The 22,355-nt window shown below is 34.5% G+C and overlaps 1 protein-coding gene across 1 annotated transcript in view; it reads right to left on the reverse strand.

The window, feature by feature from the left end:
* The window catches only part of LOC145661918 (pyrokinin-1 receptor-like), a 79,943-nt gene that overhangs the window by 22,481 nt on the left and 35,107 nt on the right, over positions 1–22,355 (reverse strand). Inside the window, exon 2 of the mRNA XM_081727267.1 lies at positions 18,177–18,379. Coding sequence (XP_081583393.1) covers positions 18,177–18,379 — 203 coding nt within the window. The remainder of the gene's footprint in view (positions 1–18,176; positions 18,380–22,355) is intronic.

The following is a 22,355-nucleotide window of genomic DNA, read 5'->3' on the forward strand; positions in this document are numbered from 1 at the left end:
CTTCGCGACCCTTAGATTGAGAAACTCTGTAATACTCTGTCCGTATTTCACATAGAAACGTCTGAAGAGCTGCTTAATGGGTCACCATCAATTACGGCCAGAATATAGAGGGTAAAACATTAGAAATAAAGTTCGTTGAAGAAAATGATCCATCCACTTGATCTGAACACGCAGGGTTTGTCCCAAAAGTTCCCGGAATGATTATTTTACAATCATTTATTCAATGTCAGTTTACAATTTTTTCACAATGTTTACAATATCAATTTACAATTTTTCAGAACTTTTCAAAGTATTCTCCCCTTGCTTCGATGCACCGTTGCCAACGTTTCACCCAATCATTGAAGACATCCTGGAAGTCGTCAACGAGAATCTTCAGTGAGGTCGTCACATCTCCTTTCACCGCCTCCAGCGTCCCATGCCGAGTTCCTTTCAGGGTTCCTTTGATCCTTAGGAACAAAACGAAATCCGCTTATGCCAGATCAAGACTGTACGGTGACTGGGGCAGCGTTGCCACACTCATTTTAGCCAGCAACTTGGAAACAATGAGCGCGGTGTGGGTTGACGCGTTGTCATGCTGGAAGGTCCACTTATCGCGAATTTCGTTTCGGACGTGTCGAACCCTGTTGCTGAATCGTTTCAACAACTCACGGTAAAACTCCTTCTTGAGTGTTTGTACTTGTGGTACGAATTTGCTGTGAACCATACCTTTTCTGTCAAAAAATACAATGAGCATTGCCTTGATTAGCGATTTGCTTATCCTTTGTTCTTCTCGGGCGAGGAGACGTTTTGGTGTGCCACTCGCTACTCTGACGCTTTGATTCGGGATTATATTGAAAAATACATGTCTTGTCCCCTATGATCACTCTACCCAAAAATTCTGGGTCCATTTCGTAGTGTTCATGTAATTCCTGGCAATTCAACAAATGTTTCTTCTTCATCTCACTCGTCAGGACTTTTGGCATCTTTTCCGTGCAGAGTTTTTTTCATTTGAAGATCATCTGTTAAAATGCAATGAACGATTGTTTGGGCTATTCCATACGCCTCTGTAATCATTCACACACTTAATCACTGATCATTGTCAGAAACTGGTAGCACTTTTTCCACCGAGTTGTCTGTTTGTGATGTCAGCTGGTGTCGCAAGCCGTCATCGTCGTTGACGGATTTCCGATCTTCTCAAAACCGCATGTGCCACATTAAATTTACCTTTTTCATCGCCCCCGTCACGGTAAGTTTTCCAAAACATTTCGAGCATCTATGCCCCGCTTTTACTCAGTTTCACTCAAAATTTGATTGCATAACGCTGTTCCATCAACTGGTCCATTTTTTGCTCGACGAGGGCGCAGTAGATATCTCTGCGCGAAGCGTGACCCTACCTCAACAGCTGCCCGCAGGCGGCTGATGCCGGTCTCGTTTCCAAGCTTAGATCCCCCATCACTTCCCCTCCCGAAACTCCGCCCCGTAAGCCAGCGTTGCCAACTACAAAACGTCATTCCGGAAACTTCTGGGATAAGCCCTATACGACATCTTATTATTCATTAATGGGGATTATTACATTTGATTTGTTCCTTGGTAATATCCAACCAAACTGCATCTTTACATCAAATTGGTTTAATATCATTAAGATAATTTTATTATTCTAACCAATACAAAACAAAAACCTATATCTATTTATATATATAACACCTCTACTGGTTGATTTATTGGCTATACCGCATGAATTTGGTGGACGTGGTCTTGAGTTTGATTCCATTTTAGAGTATTGAATTCACTAGAATGACACAGAGCATATCCAAATTGTGGTAGGTAAGTGGGTCAGTGGTAATAGATCTAAGGATGAATTATCAGGCTTAACCCACTGCGGTTTCGGTCTCTTTGACGAGCATGATCGGATTTTTATCTATCCTTGATATTTCTATATTCATTTTACTCTTGTATTTCAAATTATAGAATTAACCATAAAGGTAAGTGTTTCTGTTGAAACGAACTTTTAAAAAAGTGACAGAGTGTTCACCTATGATGTGTCGAGTCCCTAATGTATTCCCAACTCTCGTAATGTAGGCTTTGTAGTGAGCAAATACCGATAAGTGGATTTTATCGAGGTTCTTCAGTTTCTTCTCGCTTTCTTCATTCCACAATTACATTCAATCCTAACATCTTCTTGTCTTTTAGCCCTCGCGGTATATCCCAACTGGAATATTTCAATCTATTTCGTTCTATGTAACTTGGGGCTGACAAAGTATGTACGGTGCGATCAAAAAGTACGGGAAATGTAGTAGCACAGTGCCGCTTATCGGGATTTTAACTAGTAAGACCAGTAGAATGAATCTTTTGCATGTCGAATTTGAACGAGTCGTGATATGTCTTTTTTCTTCCATGGCGAAAGAGTGAAGACGTGTTAAGAATATCACGCATCATCTATTTCGAACAACGCAACAAGGTTATGTTTTGTTTTAATCTGCAAAAAGTGACAAAGAATCTCACGAAATATTAAAAGTAGTGTATGGTCATGAAGTGAAGGCATTGAAGAACTGTTTACAAGTGGCATGAGCGGTTCGAAAGCTGAAAAGGATCATTTGTAGATGAGTGGCACAAATTGTTCGTTCAAATAGACGATGACTATTTGAGAGCTTTCCTAAGGTCCATGCGAACATTTGAGCTATCGATTTGCAAATAAGAAGAGTGAGTGGGCAATTCGTTCCCTAGCTTTTGAATGACGAAATAAAGGATAATATAGTGGGAGTTGGCACGAAATTGGGGAATCGTCTTGGAGCAAACTTGTATTTCATGAACAGTATTACAATTACTAAACTGTGGTAATAGAAGACAATTTAACACCATTCCAGACATTGACAGGGTGACGACGATGTAGTTGAAGACTCTGAAGATAGAAGACTCCCAGAAGTGCTTTCAATCGAGGAAGTAACGTTGGAATAAGTGCATAGTTATTTTTCAAGGAAATTGATTTATTTTTGAGGTAAGCTTATTCCTTCGTCGCTAACGAAATGATATACTATATTTTTGATCAAAATTTGTAAGTTCCTGTACAAAACGATAAGGCATAGTAGGCTTTTCAGCATCTTATTAATATAGCGGATATAGCGGATTTCCATGACTGTGTCAAACCTGAGGCCATAAGTATCGACGCCTTGTTTGCGTCGGTCTAGTGAATCGGACAGACGTATTCGAGTGCAATTACTATAGGCTGCTGCAGGTGCCCAGTATCTCGATAAGCAGTTCAATATTGTTTAACAAAGCAGGACATTTTCACGGTGCTCATTGCTGCAGCTTACACTGACTACACAAAATAGATGTGGAAGACTACAATGGGTCCCGAATGTCGTGCGTGGACAGAAGAATGCCAGGACATAGTCTTTCAACATAAATTCAGCTTCTGTATTCAGCATTATGATGACCGTATCGTATCTGGGGCTACCATAGTACTAGGTTGACCGATGCGTGCATCTTACATTGCAAAGTCTGTCAGGCACTAGGTATGGTATGATATGGTGTGGTATTGTGTGATATGCTATTGGAGATCTCGTGCTCTTCTGTCCTAGCATTAATGGATATTTGATCATCCAAATAAACATTGACGTGGTGTTGGACCTGATTGCAGTTCCTTTAGTGCCATAAGTAACTAACGTAGGCAGTTATGACAAGGAATAACGTAGGCAGCAACTATAAGACATTTACTTTTGTAAAAGTTGTAAATGAGCGACATAGATTGCCAGGCTTATTTTTTTAAAAAAAATAAATTTATTTACATTTAATTGTTACTTTTGAGCAACAATAAGATAGACGAAACAGTGATGGTACTAAAAATATTAATTCGAGATGTGAACGAATTTGCACGCTTGATGGTCTCTACGTGCCAAATAAAAGTATTTCACTGAGTATTTCCCTATTAGTTCTCACGTCCAATCGTATCATAGAGCAGTAATTTCGGAAATATTAACAAAATTATAGTAAGCTTATTTAAAAAACTTTGTACTAATAAAACTCACTCCCAAGAACGAACGTACCGCCTTCATTTCTTTCACAGGAAGTTATTTATGTCACATTGTAGGAATCTTAGACAGTTTTTTTATTTATTCAATTTATATGAAAAGAATTAAACCGTTTTTGAGAAAGCTTCCCGAAAATAACTTACCCCTAAGAGCGAATTATCGTTTCGAATTTTTTCAAGAAGAATTGCCTACGTCACTTTATAGGCTTCTGAAATATAAAAAGATAGCCAGAGTCAAATTGTCAAAAAACAAAATATAATTGAAACAATTTTACAACAGATTGTGAGAATAAAATGGGTCAAATAATGTTCAAATAGTCGTATATGCTTTTCCAGAGAGCGCTATTTCTCAAAATAGAATTGCAGTAAGACGTATTTATAGCGCTTCTTCTTGTCGAAACCATTGGTAACAAAGTTGTTAAATCAGGGATGCAAATAACCTAAGATAAAAACTACTAGCCCACATCCCACAATAGAAATTATTTACTTACCTCTGAAATAAATAATAGCGATATTAAAAACTCGCCCGCACCGATGAACCACTCGCCCCGGGCGAATGGGTGAGTGGATATTTGCATCGCTGTGTTAAATTTTTATGATCGTCTCTGAGACATGATTGGAAAATGAGAATGAGAGAAGAATTCATTTTAACGAGAAGGTGATTCAAGTAAAAATCAGATATTCTTGTTAGAAACGATTCTAATAAAACCATTCAATTGAGAATTAGAAATAGGAACGGCTTCTAATGAAGAATAAAGCTCATTATACGGTCTTAGATCTTCTTTACCATTCAACGCTAATAAGGTGAACCTCTTTAATAAGTAGAGAAAAATAAAACTTAGAATTTATTTATTATATATCTCTTAATCTGTCTATGGAAAAAGAGGTTGATTTGATTTACTTGTATACGGTCTTTCCATTTTTTTCTGTCAACCGTTATTTTTTCTTATTTTATAAGTAAACTTACGAAAAACCTGTTTTAGTTCGGATTTGAACCTCCGATTTTTAGATTTTATTCATTTCGTTTCTCATTTGGACTACAGTTTTCATGAAATGTCATACCTAATTTGTATGGTTATATAAGAAGATAGTTAACAGAAGTTTGCTATTCATGTTTGTGGATACAAAATTTTCATGGATTGCTCCATAAATCTGTGAAGCAATAATTAGATACAAATACCGTAATACTGCAGCTAATATTTATAATAATTTTCTGACCAAAAAATATCTAATGGGATTTTATTGTGTTTCGAATCTGAATCCACGACAGCCTTGCTCTTCGGAATGAAATTCCAGTTTCAGATTGCAGTAGTGTCATTTTTCCCTCTACCGAAGTCTCTTGTAACAGTGTTGATAGTGGAAAAGAATTAGACCATATTTAAGTATTTAACTTTTAATTTAATTATTACTCGCTACAATTGAATAAGAACATTAAACTTTGGTGAGGGTGAGGAATTGAAATTTCAGGTTGAGTGAAACTTGAGTGTGAAGGAGAAATACACTCAGCAGTGGAGGTGCAGAAGGTAACAATTGCGAGTAATGAGGTGCACGTTGAGTGTGGTGTACACTAGAAGTGGGCTGTTGCGTATAGGTTGATATTAACGAACTAGGATTCGTGTGATTATTAAATTCCCTTAAGAGAAATGTTGAGGGGCGGTTGGGTTGGCCGAATGAAGAATGAATTGCCTGTGACGAGATTCCACATAGCTCCTCTTCTGCATGAGGTTCTGGTCCTTTTCAAATTGATGGAGTCGATTCTGCAACTGTTGTACCGTTTGGAATTATTCCAAAGCTATCTTCTGTAAAAAAAAATTCTTTGTAATTCTAATGAGAGAAAATGGATCTTCTGTTCCTCTGAAGCCGCTAGCATTAACTGTCTAATGACCCTTAATTTCCTTAAGAACTAAGAGTCGATCAGCTCACTTTCGTTCTGCTGTATTTGAAAGATTTCTAATTATGCCTTATGCTGGTAAATTTGGACGAGACAATGAGATCAATTTGCTTTTAGGTTGGTCGTAATCTAGTTTTTTAAAATTGATTTTGTTTTAGTAATTGTAATAAAAAATCGAGGGCTACATCCTGCAAATACATCGGTAGTATTTCTTCCTTCTTTTCGGGGTCCATGCTGGAGTAAAGGTAAATGATCGAATAACATAAAAAATCGATCCGGGTCGTCTGTACTGTGACCTGAGTATCTAGTTGGACGGAGAATATGAACAGGTATTCCGGAGCCTGATTCTGCCATATTACTATAGCTCTCTATACGTACATTTTCCAGATCTAGTTGTCGGAATAAACGCTGGCAGCCTAAAACGAATCAATTTACCGTTAAAAGTGTTATGGAAGTGGTAGAACAATACGGATACTGTCTTTATACAATCCTGTCTTATTATCACCAACAGTAATACACTGCATTTTATGTCAGTTTCTAAGTCCGCTTCTGTTAATAAAAATAGTGTCCCGTAGGGAAGTAATTAAGAAATGTCTGTTCAATAGACGCCGACGCTCTACCATGTAAAATTTTATATTTGTGTAAGGTAAAACAAAACATGATACACGGGAGTTTGGACTTTCCTGTCACCTTTTTATTATAAAAGATCCTCTTACGTACAGTAATATATTACAATAAGTAGTTTCCTCCAATATGTTAGGTAAAAATGTTGAAGGAACTCAATAACCAGGCGTCTTAGGGCTTTTAGGAAATATATATCTCAATTGACCAAGCGTATCTCAATTGAGAGGATAAGGTATTCCCAATGGCCAGGCGCCTTAGGGCTTTGGTGGTTTGATCAGCCTGAAGAGATTGATATTTCTTGAGTTGTGCTGATGTCTTTTATCCTAAAATATCGGCTACCTTCGTTGATCTCCGTCTTCCGACTGCTGGCGATTGTGGGCGACTCTTCTTCGTTACTATCGTCTGCGTTGTATTTATTTAGGGGAAGGTGTTGTACCTTTGAAACAATGTAACTTTGAACACCCGTGCTTTTCTCGAATTCAGAGCTATTTAGGTGCAGTGATTAAAATGCGTTTGAAAGAGTAAATAAAAAAAAGCACTACAAATACGTTTGGCTGTTGTTTACTGAGTGTTGTGCCGAGTAATGTTCCTTTTAATTTTTTCACCCCGAAAACGAAGATTTTTTGTAGTTACCTTTCGAGTTTTGTGCTCTTCGGTTTTCGCAACTTGTGATATTTATTTATCCAAACTTAGGGTAGAATCATTGGTGAATACAGTAATATTTTTAGTTTTAACTTCTGATCAATATTTAAGCTAGTGAAGAACTTCTTTTCATAATGGTGACCCTCTTGTACCTATGAACATTAATGCATCGTGTACCTTTGAACGATAAATAATATTGTTTAAAGCTACACAATGTAAGTAGTTAAAACAATTGATATATTTTATATAGGTAAGGTTAGGATATAAAGTTATTAATTATAATTTTAAATAGTTTCTATATATTCGCTTATTGTATAACATAATGTTAAGAGTTGTATATGCTCAACTTTATTGTTCACAAGTTTTTGTTAGAACTTCTATTCAATTTTTAATTTAATTAATAAAATTTCAATTCTGGGGAACTGTTTATAGTTAAACCTTTTATTACAATATATAACTATTAATATTTGTGGCTTCTTTTTATGTTATTGCCTCAGAATCATTGTAATTATCAATTTTTTAAAGGTACAAGAGGGTCTGTTCAATGGTACATGACCATAATGTACCTGTGAACAAAACGGATGTTTTCTTATTATATCCTATAAAAGCTACTGTAATTATGTAACACGTTTAAAAATCATCCTATCTGATAGGAAAAAGATTTAAATTGGGGGAAAAGTACTGAATATTAGCACCAAAATTTCGAAGACTCTAAAAGTGTTCACAGGTACAGCGCCTTCCCCTACTGACAACACGTGTAGTACACGCATTGTTACAGCATGATGTGAAGACATGCGGAACCTTAAAGTACAGTTTACACCTATTAGTAACATCAAGAACCTCGAATATACAGGGTATCCAAAAAGTAATGGAAAAAGAAACCACAGATTCCTCACAGCAAAACAAGCAACAAAGTATATATAATAGATAGTCCGGAAGTGGACAGGAGCAGAGTTAGACAGGTTCGAATGTGGGGAAAAGGAACTTCACACCTGAATAAAGGGATAATGATAGGAACTTGATAGACCACAGTGACCCTATAGCTTGGCCTCCCACATCAGTGAATTTGAATTGTGTTGATTTTTGTGTTTGGGGACACCTCAAGAACGTTGTTTACAACTCTCTTATTGACACATCTGCCGACTTATAAAACTACATTAAAGATGCTTGCGATCAGTTACGCAACACAAGGAGTGATATGATTTTCATATATTTCTCAACCCCCTTCCTAGCTTCTATTATTATTCTTGTATTTAAGTGTGAAATTTCTTTCCTCCCGTATTCGGAGCTGTCTAGCTCCGCCCCTGTTAACTTCCGGACTATATGTCATATATTGTTGTTTGCTTGTTTGGCGCCAGGAATTTGTGGTTTCTACTTTCGCCATTATTTTTGGGGCATCCTGTATAAAGAAAAAGGAGATAGATTTGATAAAACGTCATTTGGAGAATATACAATTTTTTCTTTAACATAATGCTACCAGTGCAAATAAATCGAGGTATAACTTGATACCCTGGTGAAGTTTTTGTGGAATTTGTGGTTGCTTAATTTAAACTTACCTATGTCACGGAAAAAGTCTGTTGTTTCTAGACTACACAAGCCGCCGGAGCAATCAATAACTAATTAACTGCTTTTAGCAGCTTAAACTTAGTTTGCTTGAAGCAACTTCGGTAGTTGGCCTTTCTACCAGTATTTTTCATTGATGTTTTGTATGTTCTGGACGAAATTCGCTAACTTCTCCATAAAGGTATTAAAGCAAGATTCCTTCGATCGCTTGGGTTGTGTAATGCCCAAAAGCTGCCCCATTATTTAAAACTAGAATGTATATTGTGATATTTTTCGACCTATCGTTGTAAGAACGAATTGTTTGCCTTTTATGTTAATATAGACTGTCTTGAGACTTCCAAACTATGCCATTCTTAAGTATGATTTTTTTTAGAACTACTACTACATTCGTTCTGAGGTATTTAGAACGAGACTTATTTAGCGAAAAGATGAGATATTTAGCGAAAAATAGTTTTCAGTATAGAATCATCATCTCAAGAATATATTTTAGCGTCCCCATTAAACCTTTATTGAAATTGAAAGTGGCAGAAATAAACAATTTCCAGTTTCAACGTAGATGCCATGCATAAAAGAGATAATGGAAGTGTGATGTTAATTTTTCCATAATAATTTCACCTGCTTCACAATATACTTTATGAATCTTTATTTTTCTCCTAGAACCTTTCCACTGCAGTCTATAAATTAGCATAATTTGGAAGTCTACGGTAGATTCACAGAATGAAACGAAACAAATGAATTTTCTTATTCTTCGTATTTGACAACATCCAGACTTTTGTTAATTCCATTGGCTGAAATGCCTTGTCTTCGCACGGGGGGAATAGATTTATGGGAAATATTTGAATATTTGAAGGTGTGTTAAGAGTCTTACACTTCATGGAGAGAAGAACCCGGTATTAAAGCACAATGAGATTGCCACCAATCAGCTCATGGACTTCAAAAATTATGAATTAGACACTATAATGTCCGCTTCCGATCATTTTGTATATCTCTACCATCCCACTTCCTCGTTAGGTGTGCCAGGTTGTCTTAGTCCGACAGTGCTCTTTTCCAGACTATAAATAATATGTATCAAGTTTGATTAAAATTACTCCAGGCATTTCAGAGTTTGTGCTGTAACATACATACATAAACACACACACACACACACTCGTATATGTTTATATATAACTAGCGGTAAACCCCCGCTTCGTTTGGTTATATTAGTAATATCTTAAAATATTGTAATATATTCCGTTAGTCAGTCACTTTTTACACTGAAGAGCTCTCTGATATCGGTCTTTTTCAATCACTTTTATATATCTTCCTCCTCCCTAATGTGTGGGGCTAAATTTGATTTAAAGCACATGGGATGTGTCATTGTTCATCTCAGTGATAACGAAAACTATGGAATTGTATTGTCATTTGCGATCCTTTAGATCAATAATGTCTTTTTCAACCTCCTCTCCCCCTTTCCTAAGGAGCATCTTCAAAGGGAAACAATAAAATTCATCCCAGACCTAAACTTTATCTATGTTGAAAATTTGATCGAGATCGGTCGGGTGGTTTAAGAGTTACTACGTCACTAACATAGACACTTTCATTTTTATTTATTAATGAAGAAATGTTTTACTTTTGTTCTGAAGTAGTTATTAACATATTTAAATACAGAATCTATAATATGTAAACAAATTTTATGACTTTAAAAACCGTTCTCCTAGAATTGTATATACTTTAGACCAGTGGTTTCCAAATTTTCAATATACGTGCACGGACAAAGAACGGAAATATATTGAGTTCTCTTAAATAGGAAGTACACACTCCAAGTGACATTAAGCATATATAATTTCGCTGACCGCGGATTGGCGGTTCAAACATATTGCTTTGGATGACAATTAACATTGTAAACAAATCATTCCAACAAGGGTTATTATTCTTCGCGCAATAGGGGATTTGCAATATTGTAGCAACCACTGTATTAGGTATGCTCAATTAGGCACATTTTAAACTACATTTATTGTAGCTTTTCCTGGTTCCCCTGTCAACTCACACCCACACCAACCATAACTCACAAACACACCCTTATACATATATCGGTATATCTATATCTATATCTATATCTATATCTATATCTATATCTATATCTATATCTATATCTATATCTATCTATATATATATAGATATAGATATAGATAGATAGATAGATAGATAGATAGATAGATAGATAGATAGATAGATAGATAGATAGATAGATAGATAGATAGATAGATAGATAGATAGATAGATATTTGTAAAATGATCTTAAAACTTTAAAAATGAATCTAAATTCGCTTTGGCTTTCTATGATATAATTCCGTTTTCCTTAATTTCATTGAGTGCAAGAAGGAGGATGTATGAACCCTGATCAAACATAATTTCTCTCCGTAAGAAATTGGTAGCATTTTTCTCCCCAAAACGTGTAAGTCTATAATGGCTCTTAGAAGAATTAAATTATCAGAAGGCAGTGGTAAATTTTCTCAAGTTGCGATTTTATTACTCAAATAAATCTATGGACAGAAATAAAAGCTTTGAAAAATAAGAATTCTACTTCATTACTACTGCATTTCCTTTCAAATAAAATGTTAGATCCACTGCCCTAATTATTCAAGCTGTAATGTTTTAAATTGAGCCATATCGTTCTCAAGCCATTATGGAAATATTTATTTACAAAAGATGAAAAAGTAATGTAAATGTATGTTTTTTTGTAAAACTCGGTCCGAAGAAAGCATTGCAATGGTAAACTACTCTTATAGAGTGTTCAAGAAAATAATAAATGTCATATTCCAGCGTTCTTAATAGAACATTTATTTATAAAATATGATATAAAGCTGATATGCGTTGATATCAGGACGATATGAAGAAATGCAAAGATTTTATTAAAACTCCTGTAGGAACATGGGATTAGAAGAAAGTGCAAGGAAAACTAAATGCATGGATGTTCGCCGTGACCGTTATACTGAAAATTGTGGAGGCGTTAAAAAAATCAAATAATATTTTCCGCAAAGTGGATATTTCCAAATATCTAGGATCAACACTAAAAGCACAAAACCATGTACATGAACAAATTAAATGTCGACTAAAAGCACGAAATTTGGGTTATTATTCAGTACAAAAACTGCTGTCTTCTCAAATCTTCTTAAAACATGTGTAGTTAAAAATATATAAAATTACATATCCCAGTTACTACTGTCCGGTTACATGAATATTATTTTCGCAAGAATAAACATTGTGGAAATCTACAAGACTTTCGGAAGTTGACATTTTCTTCATTACCATTCCCTGAAACTATATATATATATATATATATATATATATATATATATATATATATATATATATATATATATATATATATATATATATATATATATATATATATATATATATATATTGTTTTGTTGTCTTTCGTGATTATAAATGCACAATGGCATGCACATCTGTATGTGTTGCGGTTTCGATGACCACCAAACACTTACCACTTTTATGCTGGATAATGTTATTCTTGAATATCATCAACCGTAAGTGCATTCGTTTGATTGTTTTGTGATTTTCGTCCCCATCGTGTTAAGTGGTTCTGCCCTACTACATTTGGTTGTTTATATGTGATTAATGAATTTCTGCCCACTGTCGACAAATGTCAAAGTGATTTTCAAAAGCGTCTGTTGGAAATGCAAATAATATTCCAAGATACATAATTTATTTTTGGAATGAGTGGGTACCCACAGTCTACTGTGACCTAAGCGTACTTCCGGTTCGCACTTTAAAAGTTGTGTCGTTCGGGGAAATGTCCACTAGTAAAATCAACGTAATAGTGCTCCAGTAAAGGAATTCGTTCTTTTACAGTTATTTATATATTTATTTAACACGATAAATCAACAATACACTTTCTAAAATATGTTTATATTCACAAATATTAGGTCGATTCATAAATTCGCGCAGTTTTCCTTTGGGTTGGCAACAATGGGGCGTAAAGCGATTGTTTATCGTTATCCCGTTGTTTTGCCGTAGTTTGGAGTTTGTGTGTTTGTAAAACACAAGTTTTCTTGATTATGAACGAATTATTGTGTATATATATTTCAGAGAAACTAATGGGGAATGTCAAGTTGAGAAAAGTGATTATTTCCGTCACATTATACTCTTCGAGTTTAAGCGAGGACCCAGAATTTCCCTGAGCTTGCTCCCTCAGATTTCCATCTTTTCCCCTCTCTCTCGAACCACATTCAGGGGCAAGTGTTACCTGATGAATATTCTCCTGATCAACGGCTAACAGATTTCTTCCAGTCAAAACCAAAACAGTTCTACAAGCGAGGCATTCAACTGCTTCCTGGAAGTTGACAGAAGGTCATAGATAGTGGAGGTGAATACATCACTGAATGATTGTGAGTTAATGTGAGTGACAGTAAAATGTACGCAATGTATTGTTACACTTATAGAACATGTTCATGTTATGTCTATGTTGTATTTATATTTGAATTAACAGAACAGCAGAAAAAAAATAAAATGTAAGAACCGCATGAACTTATGCATCGACCCATAACTAAAGTGGTTTGGTATTATTAATTAAAATTGTCATTTAAAAAGTACTTTAATTGTTGTGTCGACAATTGTTTAAGGGAAGAACGCAGATTGACAATATTTTTAATCTTAAGGTGAATATTCGGATCCAAGATGGACGGAAATCGGGAATAGCTGAAACTTCATAACGAAAAACTGCGAAACTTATACAGTTTATATAACATTATTGGAATCATTAAATATAGGAGGGTCAGGTGAACAGATCTTGTAGCCAGAGTGGAAGACAGAACAAATGTTTTTAAAATGTTAACTGCATACACCATCGAAGAAAAGAACATTAGAATTATCTAGACGCAGATGGGAGGACTATTTTACGATTGACCTCGCAGAAATAGCAATGCAAAGTAGAAATTGAACCCAGTTTCTACTGACAAAAACTAATGGAAAACTTCTATGAATGCAACATTGAGCTCCGAGTTCCATATGCTTTAGAGAGAGTTAACCCTTTCGGACCAGATGGTCACATTTGTGTACATCATATTTTAAGATTAATATAATTACTCTGGAGAATTCAAAATGACTGGGCTTTCATGTCAGTATCCTTTAAACTTGTCTAAATCACTTCCCGCTTTTTCTCTGGTGCTTTCATCTGTTGTCAGGAAGCTATGCACATTTCTGGCAGAGTATTTGCAAGTGCTATGACGATGGACGAAGCTCAGACGCTTAGGCTGTTTTATTCTTGGCTAAACAAACTATTTGCAATAAATCCCCTTCTGCTTTAGTGATGTGTTTTGAGCTTCTAAACTATGTAGATCACAATGATGTTTTTGATTGCCATTTTGTATTTTACATACCTATTTCAACCCTAGTGCACGCAAAATGTTTCTTCCATAATTCTCTAAATATGACACTCGTAACCTAATTGACGGATGTATTTCATTTGTTAAGTCAAAACGAATAATGGAGGCGCGATGGCTCAGTAGTAAAGCGTTTACCTTCGGTACTTGGGGCCCCTGGTTTGATCCCAGTTCGCGCCCTGTGGACTTTATGGTGGACAAAAATCGTGCTCGTGGGTTTGCTCGAAGTTCTCCCGTTTCCTCCTACCTTCTTCATTCCACCATTTCACTCATCTCTCATCATCACCGTCTTCTTTAGCCTAACCGGCACAATCGTGGGACGTAAAACTTGAAGATTTCATTTCATTTTCAAAATGAATAATAAGACAAAATTAAAATCGGAGAGTAAACAAAAAATCAGGGCTGCAAGGGTTACTTATTCCCGAAAAAGGACCGGTGGTACCTTTCTTCCCCCGCCCCCTTAGCTGCATGACGTAGGGTTACCACTTTTTAGAAGCTACTGTAGGGATATTTTTTGTATTTATTAGGGATGGGGAAGAGAAGAAATATATCAGCTGTCCTTTCTCCGTTCACCCAATACTGGAATACAGGTATATATCTCTTTAGTAAAGAGTGATGTATGTATCTAATTTTATAAAAAGAAAATGAGAAAACTTAAATCATATAGGCCCTACATTCTACGATTATAATAATAAATATGGTCAATTCAAATAGTACTTAGGCTATGTATTTGCCTATATGTTAAACATTTAAATATGTGCAAAGTACAAGTAGAAGTAAATAACGTATCCCAATACTTTAATATAATAATAAAAGTCAGGGAATTTTAAAGTTCCAACATAACCACGTAGGGACCGGTTTTTTTTTTTTTTTTCGAAATCGAGATTGTCCCAACCATATCAGGACAGGTGGTAATCTTAGTAAGAAATAGTTGGACATTTTGATTTTAAAACGGGAGAAGTCTACTAAAAATGGTCCAAGATCTGAGATTAATGTCAGGTTCTACACTAATAAAATTAAAATTCGAGACTAAAATCCGCTCGTTTATTGGTTAGAACTTATGTTAACTACACCATTACCGCGGCGCTCTATTAGATAAAAAGCTCATACAGAATAAATGAATGAAAGAAAAGAAACAAAGAAATGCTATTGTATTGTTAAGTATTAAAATATATATTGCTACTTGTAGCTGTATGACTCCACATATTTTAAAGACACTAAGGAATAGATTATCATGAATTATTTCTAACTTAAAGTTTTCTTTATATAGGTGAAATTATTATTTTATTAGTTTTGTGGCATATCAACTTTCATATATCTAATAACTCAATATACATTCTACTAATTAAAAACTTGTATTATACGCATTTCGCTATCTATCTACCTATCTTTAATCAATGGAAGTGAAAAATTGAATTTCGCTCTGTGAATACAAATGCTTATTGGTGAGTAATATTGGTTGCACATTTGTGTAATATATGTTATTGAATTCCTGAATATGTCTGGCACATTAATTTAAATACTCAGTATATAGTTTTGACCTAGAATGGAATATATGCTTAGGAATTTATACCTATAGAATTTTTGATTACAAACCAACAAAGCTGCCGAGGCAATGTCGAGTATTACTGCTAATACAGATAATTCTTCAAGTAACGAAAAGGAAACAGACTTGAAAATGAACCGAATAAAAAGTATGCGGTGGTCATAATACTGGTTTAGTTTTAGAAAGGTACTCGTGGGCTGTTGCAGATAACCAAAAAAGTATGTACGTTACTAATCTTCTAGAATCAGTACTGGGAATATTTGTATTCATTTAAAAGGTGAAGATCAGGGTCAAAACCCTATGAGTGCAAGTGGACTATCAATTCAAAATATGTATTATACTTATTCGTGGATCTCACTTGATACGAAAGTTTTATTATCAAATATTTTGTCTGACATGAGAATGATTAATTATAAATGTTATGAATAAGTACAGAAAAGTGACAAGTATGATCAAACCTAAACCTCTAGGATGTAAACGTCTAGATTTACAATATGTTAGATGTTTCCAACGAGTTGAATATGTGTTTTTCGACAACCCAAATATAGTACTTAATTCTTTACCTTTAGAATATGATGGTATTCATTTTAATATATTCGTTTCTAAAGCTGATGTGCACACAGAGAAAAATCCGTTCTCCGGACAGCGGTATATTGTACAAATATACGGAATCCTCTTGCTTACTACAGAAATCAGTACGGAGCATATGTTATCCGTATGCTACATAGGAACTGCCCTTAGATGTTACATCATGCCGTTGAAGGATGTCTGACATCTAACAGTTTCCCGTATATCATATTCAAATACTTATGTTACATTCCTCAGCTATATGTTATATACGTCCATTTGTATGTGAGATCCTGACCGCCTACATTGTTTCATACAGGAAGTATGTATAGATGGAACACTTATAGAGAAAGTGTTATAAAACATGCGTTTTCAGTTATACGTCTGCTGTACGTTAAGTCCAAAAACTACAGGAATTACGGATGTAACCTTTCTTTTTAAGTACACCACCTACAATTTTTTTACTCAGTGCAATGGCTAAAATATAATTTATACTGACATACTGCGCAAACTTATTATATTGTACCACATAAGTCTTCAGTTTCTAATGAGAATCCACTTCAGGTTACTTTACCTGATATTGTTAGTTCTTCCCAACAGCCAGAAAAACCTTTAGAAGTTAATGAGAACAAAATAGAAGTTTCCATATTTAACAGAGTCTAAATCAATTCAATTAAACGGATTTAATCCCACTTGTATTTAAGGAAAAAATAAAATCCAGAATTCTACCTAACGTCACATTTTCTCTTGAAACCTGATAAAGAGAGCAATGATCAGATTGATAACCCAGACAATATAAATACCAGTAATAGGGTAGATAACCAAAGCACAATAGATCATTCAATGTCTGACTATAGTTATATTCCACCAGGGCAATGCTAGAAATCTATTTCAGATGAACATGGGGATCAACATGATATGTATGTTATACGTGTTAAACGAAAACAGATTAATGATAATGCAAGAGGAAATATTTCAATGATAATAAAACTCGATTGAAAAATATATTTGGGATCATTATAAGGTTCATTTTTAAGTTATTGTTTTCATAGAACTTTACCAGAATTACCGAAGTTTTCTGATGTAGAACATAGTACTTGCGAAACAAAAATATAGAAAATGAAATTAGAGCTGCAGTTTCATGGGATAATTTAATTGTAGAATTTAAATGTGTTTTGATTTCAGTTAAAACCATTATTTCTAGGAGTAATTTGTAGTTGTCTTACGGAATCTCGTCTTACATCATTCATGAATATTTATTTATAGTACTTCTACCAAAATAGGATATCTTAGAAATTACTAACTGCAACACAATTGCATTGCTAAACACACCACATGAAATATTGTCACGTGTGTCGTTTAACCGATTACGTCGAGTAATACATTATTATTATTGATAAGAATCAAACGTATGGTGTACATAACCGTTCAATATATAACTGTATATATCTACTAGGCGATGTTGCTAATTATAGTTACTCGAAACACCTTTACGGAAAGTACGCATAAAATATATTTTTTTAGTTATACGTTTGCTGTACATTAAGCCCAAAAACTACAGTATTTACAAATGTAACCTACATTTTTAAGTACACCAGACACGTTGTTTTTTCTCAATGTTCAAAAGGGTGGATCTAAATATGGCTCCTTGTGTAGCAAAAATGGTTGATTTTTTTTATCTCAAAAAATATATGTACAGATTTATTCTGTTTCACGCAAATTTATAGCGCAATTTTTATGTATCTTTTTTCCAATAAAATAATTAATAAACTATGTCGAGGCACGCACTCAAAGAATAACTTTACAAAGCAATCAGCAAATGGTAAATGATTACAGAAAACTTTTCTTTTTTACTTTCTATATATGATGTGATTAACTTTTCTATTCCTGCACTGTATTCCATTCATGTTTTGTAGTCTCAACAAGAGGGTAACTATTATAAACACCTACCTTAAAAGCTTCCCTGAATTTATGAGACATAATGTTATATACGACAGGGTTGATAGTAGTCGATAAATAGTAGAGCACTCCAGATGAATATGTCAGAATGCTATATACACTGAGCATTTCCTCGGACGGTGATCCATACATGGCAAGTAGACGTTGAGCATGGAAAGGAGCCCAACAAATGAAGAATGCCACAACAACAACAACTGGAAAATAAAAGAAACAAGTTGTTTACGTTACTGTATTATTAAATCCAATATAAAGTATATAAGATTTACTGAAGTAAGCTTTCACAATTACGGTATTATTTTATGTATATATTTTTTCACGGTATCTGAAATCACTCAGAAAGGGGCCTTATAATAACATCATAGTCCAATAAAGAGTGATATGTTATAGCAAGACTATCCATGGCTTTGGATTGATTATTTTAACAAAAGAAACACTGACCAAAGCTTAAAAGAAAAGAAAATAATTTAAAATTTGTCATAACAATATTACATATATGTTTGTATTTTTATTTATATTTGATAGTGTCTGAAGAAGGATATGTTAGATATCTGAAACCGTTACTTATTGGGGGCGCGGTGGCTCAGTGGTAGAGAGTTCACCTCCGGTGCTTGGAGTCCCTGGTTCGATCCCTGTGCGCGCCGTGTGGACTTTGTGGTGGACAAACACAGTGCTCGTGGGTCTTCTCGGGCTTCTCCCGTTTCCTTCCACTTTCTTCATTCCGCCATATCACTCATCTCTCATCATCACCGTCTCCTTTAGCCTAATCGGCATAATAGTGGGAAGTAAAACTTAAAGATTTCATTTCATTCCGTTACTTATTATAATTTAAAATACACTGAGTTTTAAGCTGTGGTCAGTGTTTCTTTTGTTAAAATGATATATTATATTCGTTTGTCATAAAGAGAAAGAAATATGCCAATTTTGTTAGTTTAATTCTCATTTTATCTTTGTATGCTCTGTCCAAGTTGAACTTTGTGGTGGACAAACACCATGTGCGTGGATTTCCTCGGGGTTCTCCCATTTCCTCCCACTTTCTTCATTCCACTATTTCATTCATTTTTCTCATCATCACCGTCTGCTTTAGCCTCGCCGGCATAAGCGTGGGACATAAAACTGAAAAATTTCATTTCATTTCCTGTATTCTCTGTCAGAATTGTGTAAAGCGGGAGGAATGATAGTTCAGTGGTAGAGCGCTTACCCCTGGTGCCTGGGGTCTCTGGTTCTATCCCCGGCCAAGTAAGTTCGTGGTGGACAACTCCGTGTCAGTGAATTTTCTCGGGGTACTCCCGTTTCCCTCCACATCCATATTCCACCAATTCTTCCATAATCATTCACTTGCCTTAATCATCTCTCCCTTAGCCTGAAGTTCATAATCCTGGGATGTTAAAATATTTAATTTCATTTCATTTTGATTAGGAACTTTTTCACTATTCATTCTTAGCACGAATCAGATAAAATAAGTCATATTCAATTAGCAAATGAATTACATAGAAGCACATGTTAAAGATCGGAGGAAGGAGAGACCGAATAAATAATGAGAGGATATGGGAAGTGAAGGAAGAACTATTGCATTGTGAGGATAATTCTGGATCCACAAATAATGCTCATGTAATTAATCGCTATGCTATCTAGCCTGTTTGCCCTCGACTTTCTCTATATCAGGCTACATGCCTTCTCCTTTGTCTTCCCGTGTGATTTAGGATGAAGAGGAGCAATGAATTACGACATCACAGCTTTCAATTCCAAATAAAGGAAATAAGTGGAAAATAAAATTCAGCTTATTTAGATTGGTGCCTTATTACGCATGAGTCTTTCAATTTGTCTGGGAGTCAGGTAAAGAGTAGTCATATTTATTTTATTTATTTTATCTGATTTGAACAGAGCAGGTTACAATTCATTTAAAGTGTTCATACATTTTTTATACAATTTTTACAGCTATTATATGCTATTATAATTTCCTATTACTATATTTTTCTTATATGTTTCTATCTTACAACTTATATCTTTTTTTTACTTATACTATTATTGGTTTTAGTCATTCTTCATGTTGGCGACTTCTGGAGTATATTAGTCTTTGGTTTTTCGTAATAAAATATATCAAAGCTATCTGGTCGAGTATTTCGAGGTGGAGCATGAATATGGAAGGAACAAATAAGTACATTACAGTCAACTTTACCATTAAATATTTTATAAAGGAATACCAAATCAAATAGAGTTCTTCTTTGTTGTAAATTCATGACATCAAAGTTAGTATTTAAAGAGTCACTGCTATTTGCTTGTGGGTATATGTGTGTTACTTTGTACGTTAGATACCTTAAAAAATTTGCTTTTTTTCTAGTTCGGCAATATTTTTTTGAAGAGCGGATTATAAATAGTACTTGCATATTCCAACATACACTTCTTAAAGTCTTTGAAGTGTTTTAGTTTTTTTGAATTATCGCCTAGTTGTAAGTAACAATCTATGATTTCTATGTCTTTCGTTAATGATGTTGTCAATATGACAATTGAATGTTAATTTGGATCATATAAGATACTTAAGTCCGTTACTGTTTCCGGAGTTGGTAGTATTTTGTTGTCAATTGAATATGATAAATGTGTCGATACCTTCCGTCTGGTAAATGTCATTACTTTACATTTGTTAACATTTATTTCAAGTAAATCTTCCTCACATCACTTAACTACAGATATAAGATCCTCTTGGAGCTTCTCACTGTCATAAGCAGAATTTATTGAATAATAAATTTTTAGTTCATCTGGAAATAATAGTTTCACCTCCATGATTTCAATTAATGCATCATTAATAACCAATCAACATACTTTGTTTCACATATTGCAAAGTTAAGCCTGTCCCAGAAAGAAAACGACCAGTAAGAGGTGGGTGTGCACGAGAAGACAAGTGAAACAGTAAGATGCTGGTAAAATAGTGACGAGGTAGCAACATTGCTGGTGGTGTGTCTATGCTTGCAGGTAAAATGGCATCATAACAAGAGGTACGACAAAAATTAATTACTGCGATAAAAAAAAAGTAAAAAAAAAAAGTCCATTTAAACAACGATCTACTGTGAACCGTAAATACGGATCAGGAGGAAAAAATAGGCTCTTGCAGTTAAGGAGTTCAATAGAAAGTAAAATCCAAACTTCTGGATGATGAATATGACCAAGAAAGCAAACATTTCGAAAATAAGTCTATAAAAGGTACAGTTAAACAATTATAAAGTACAAAATGTACGGATTGCTGCCAAGAGAAAGATATTGTTCGAAAATTGTGCTCTAAAGCTTTATAAACTGTATTTGACAAATTTTGCATCTTCTATTATGAATAAGAAAATACACTGTAAATGTGATTTCAGATAACTACTTGGTCAAGACTATTATGTTGATAAGGAACGAGTGGGTATGACCATCAATCTGCCAAGGAGATCTAAGAAAATTATTAATATTTTCAGTACGAAGTTTGAAGATTTTAATTTTAAATTCCTGAAAAACTTGCCAAACAATTCCTAATTTACTTATTTTGCAGTGCTCTATATTTTATGGATAACTCTACAAATATATATATATATATATATATATATATATATATATATATATATATATATATATTAATATACATGTGTGTGTGTGTGTTGCAGATCATCTCAGGCAAGTGTTTTCGAACCTACTCAGTAGAAGTTTTATATAATTAAAGGTAAATGTATTATTTTATTTTTTCTTAGCTTACAAGCGTACATTTAGTCCCGTTTAAAGAAAAAGGCATAAGATTTATTTCGTCCAGCAATATTGCATTATTTATTTAGGTAACTATTTATATTTTGTTCACTTGGAAAATTATTAATGGTCTGGTGGGGAAAAATCATGAAATCCACCGCGCCTCACGTGTGTGATGAAAATAGGTTAAATAGTTAATAACAAGTTTCGAAAGTTCATTTCAAACTATTCGATTGTTTTCCCTGATTCGATCACACACAGGATCGCTTTCTCTTTTGCATATTAGATATTATACAAGCCATACCAAACTCTACCTATGAGGAAGTGATGGTCCTTATGTAAAGCGTCCAGGTCTGTGGTTCTATGGTTTGTGGTTCGATCTCAGCTCACGCTAAATGGGAATTGTTGTATACAAAAGCGTGTGCCTGTATTTTCTCGGAGTGGTCTCGTTTCCTTCCACTT

This window comes from Thermobia domestica, chromosome 10 (assembly GCF_964235325.1).
Source record: "Thermobia domestica chromosome 10, izTheDome1.hap1.1, whole genome shotgun sequence".
NCBI classification, from domain to species: Eukaryota; Metazoa; Arthropoda; class Insecta; order Zygentoma; family Lepismatidae; genus Thermobia; species Thermobia domestica.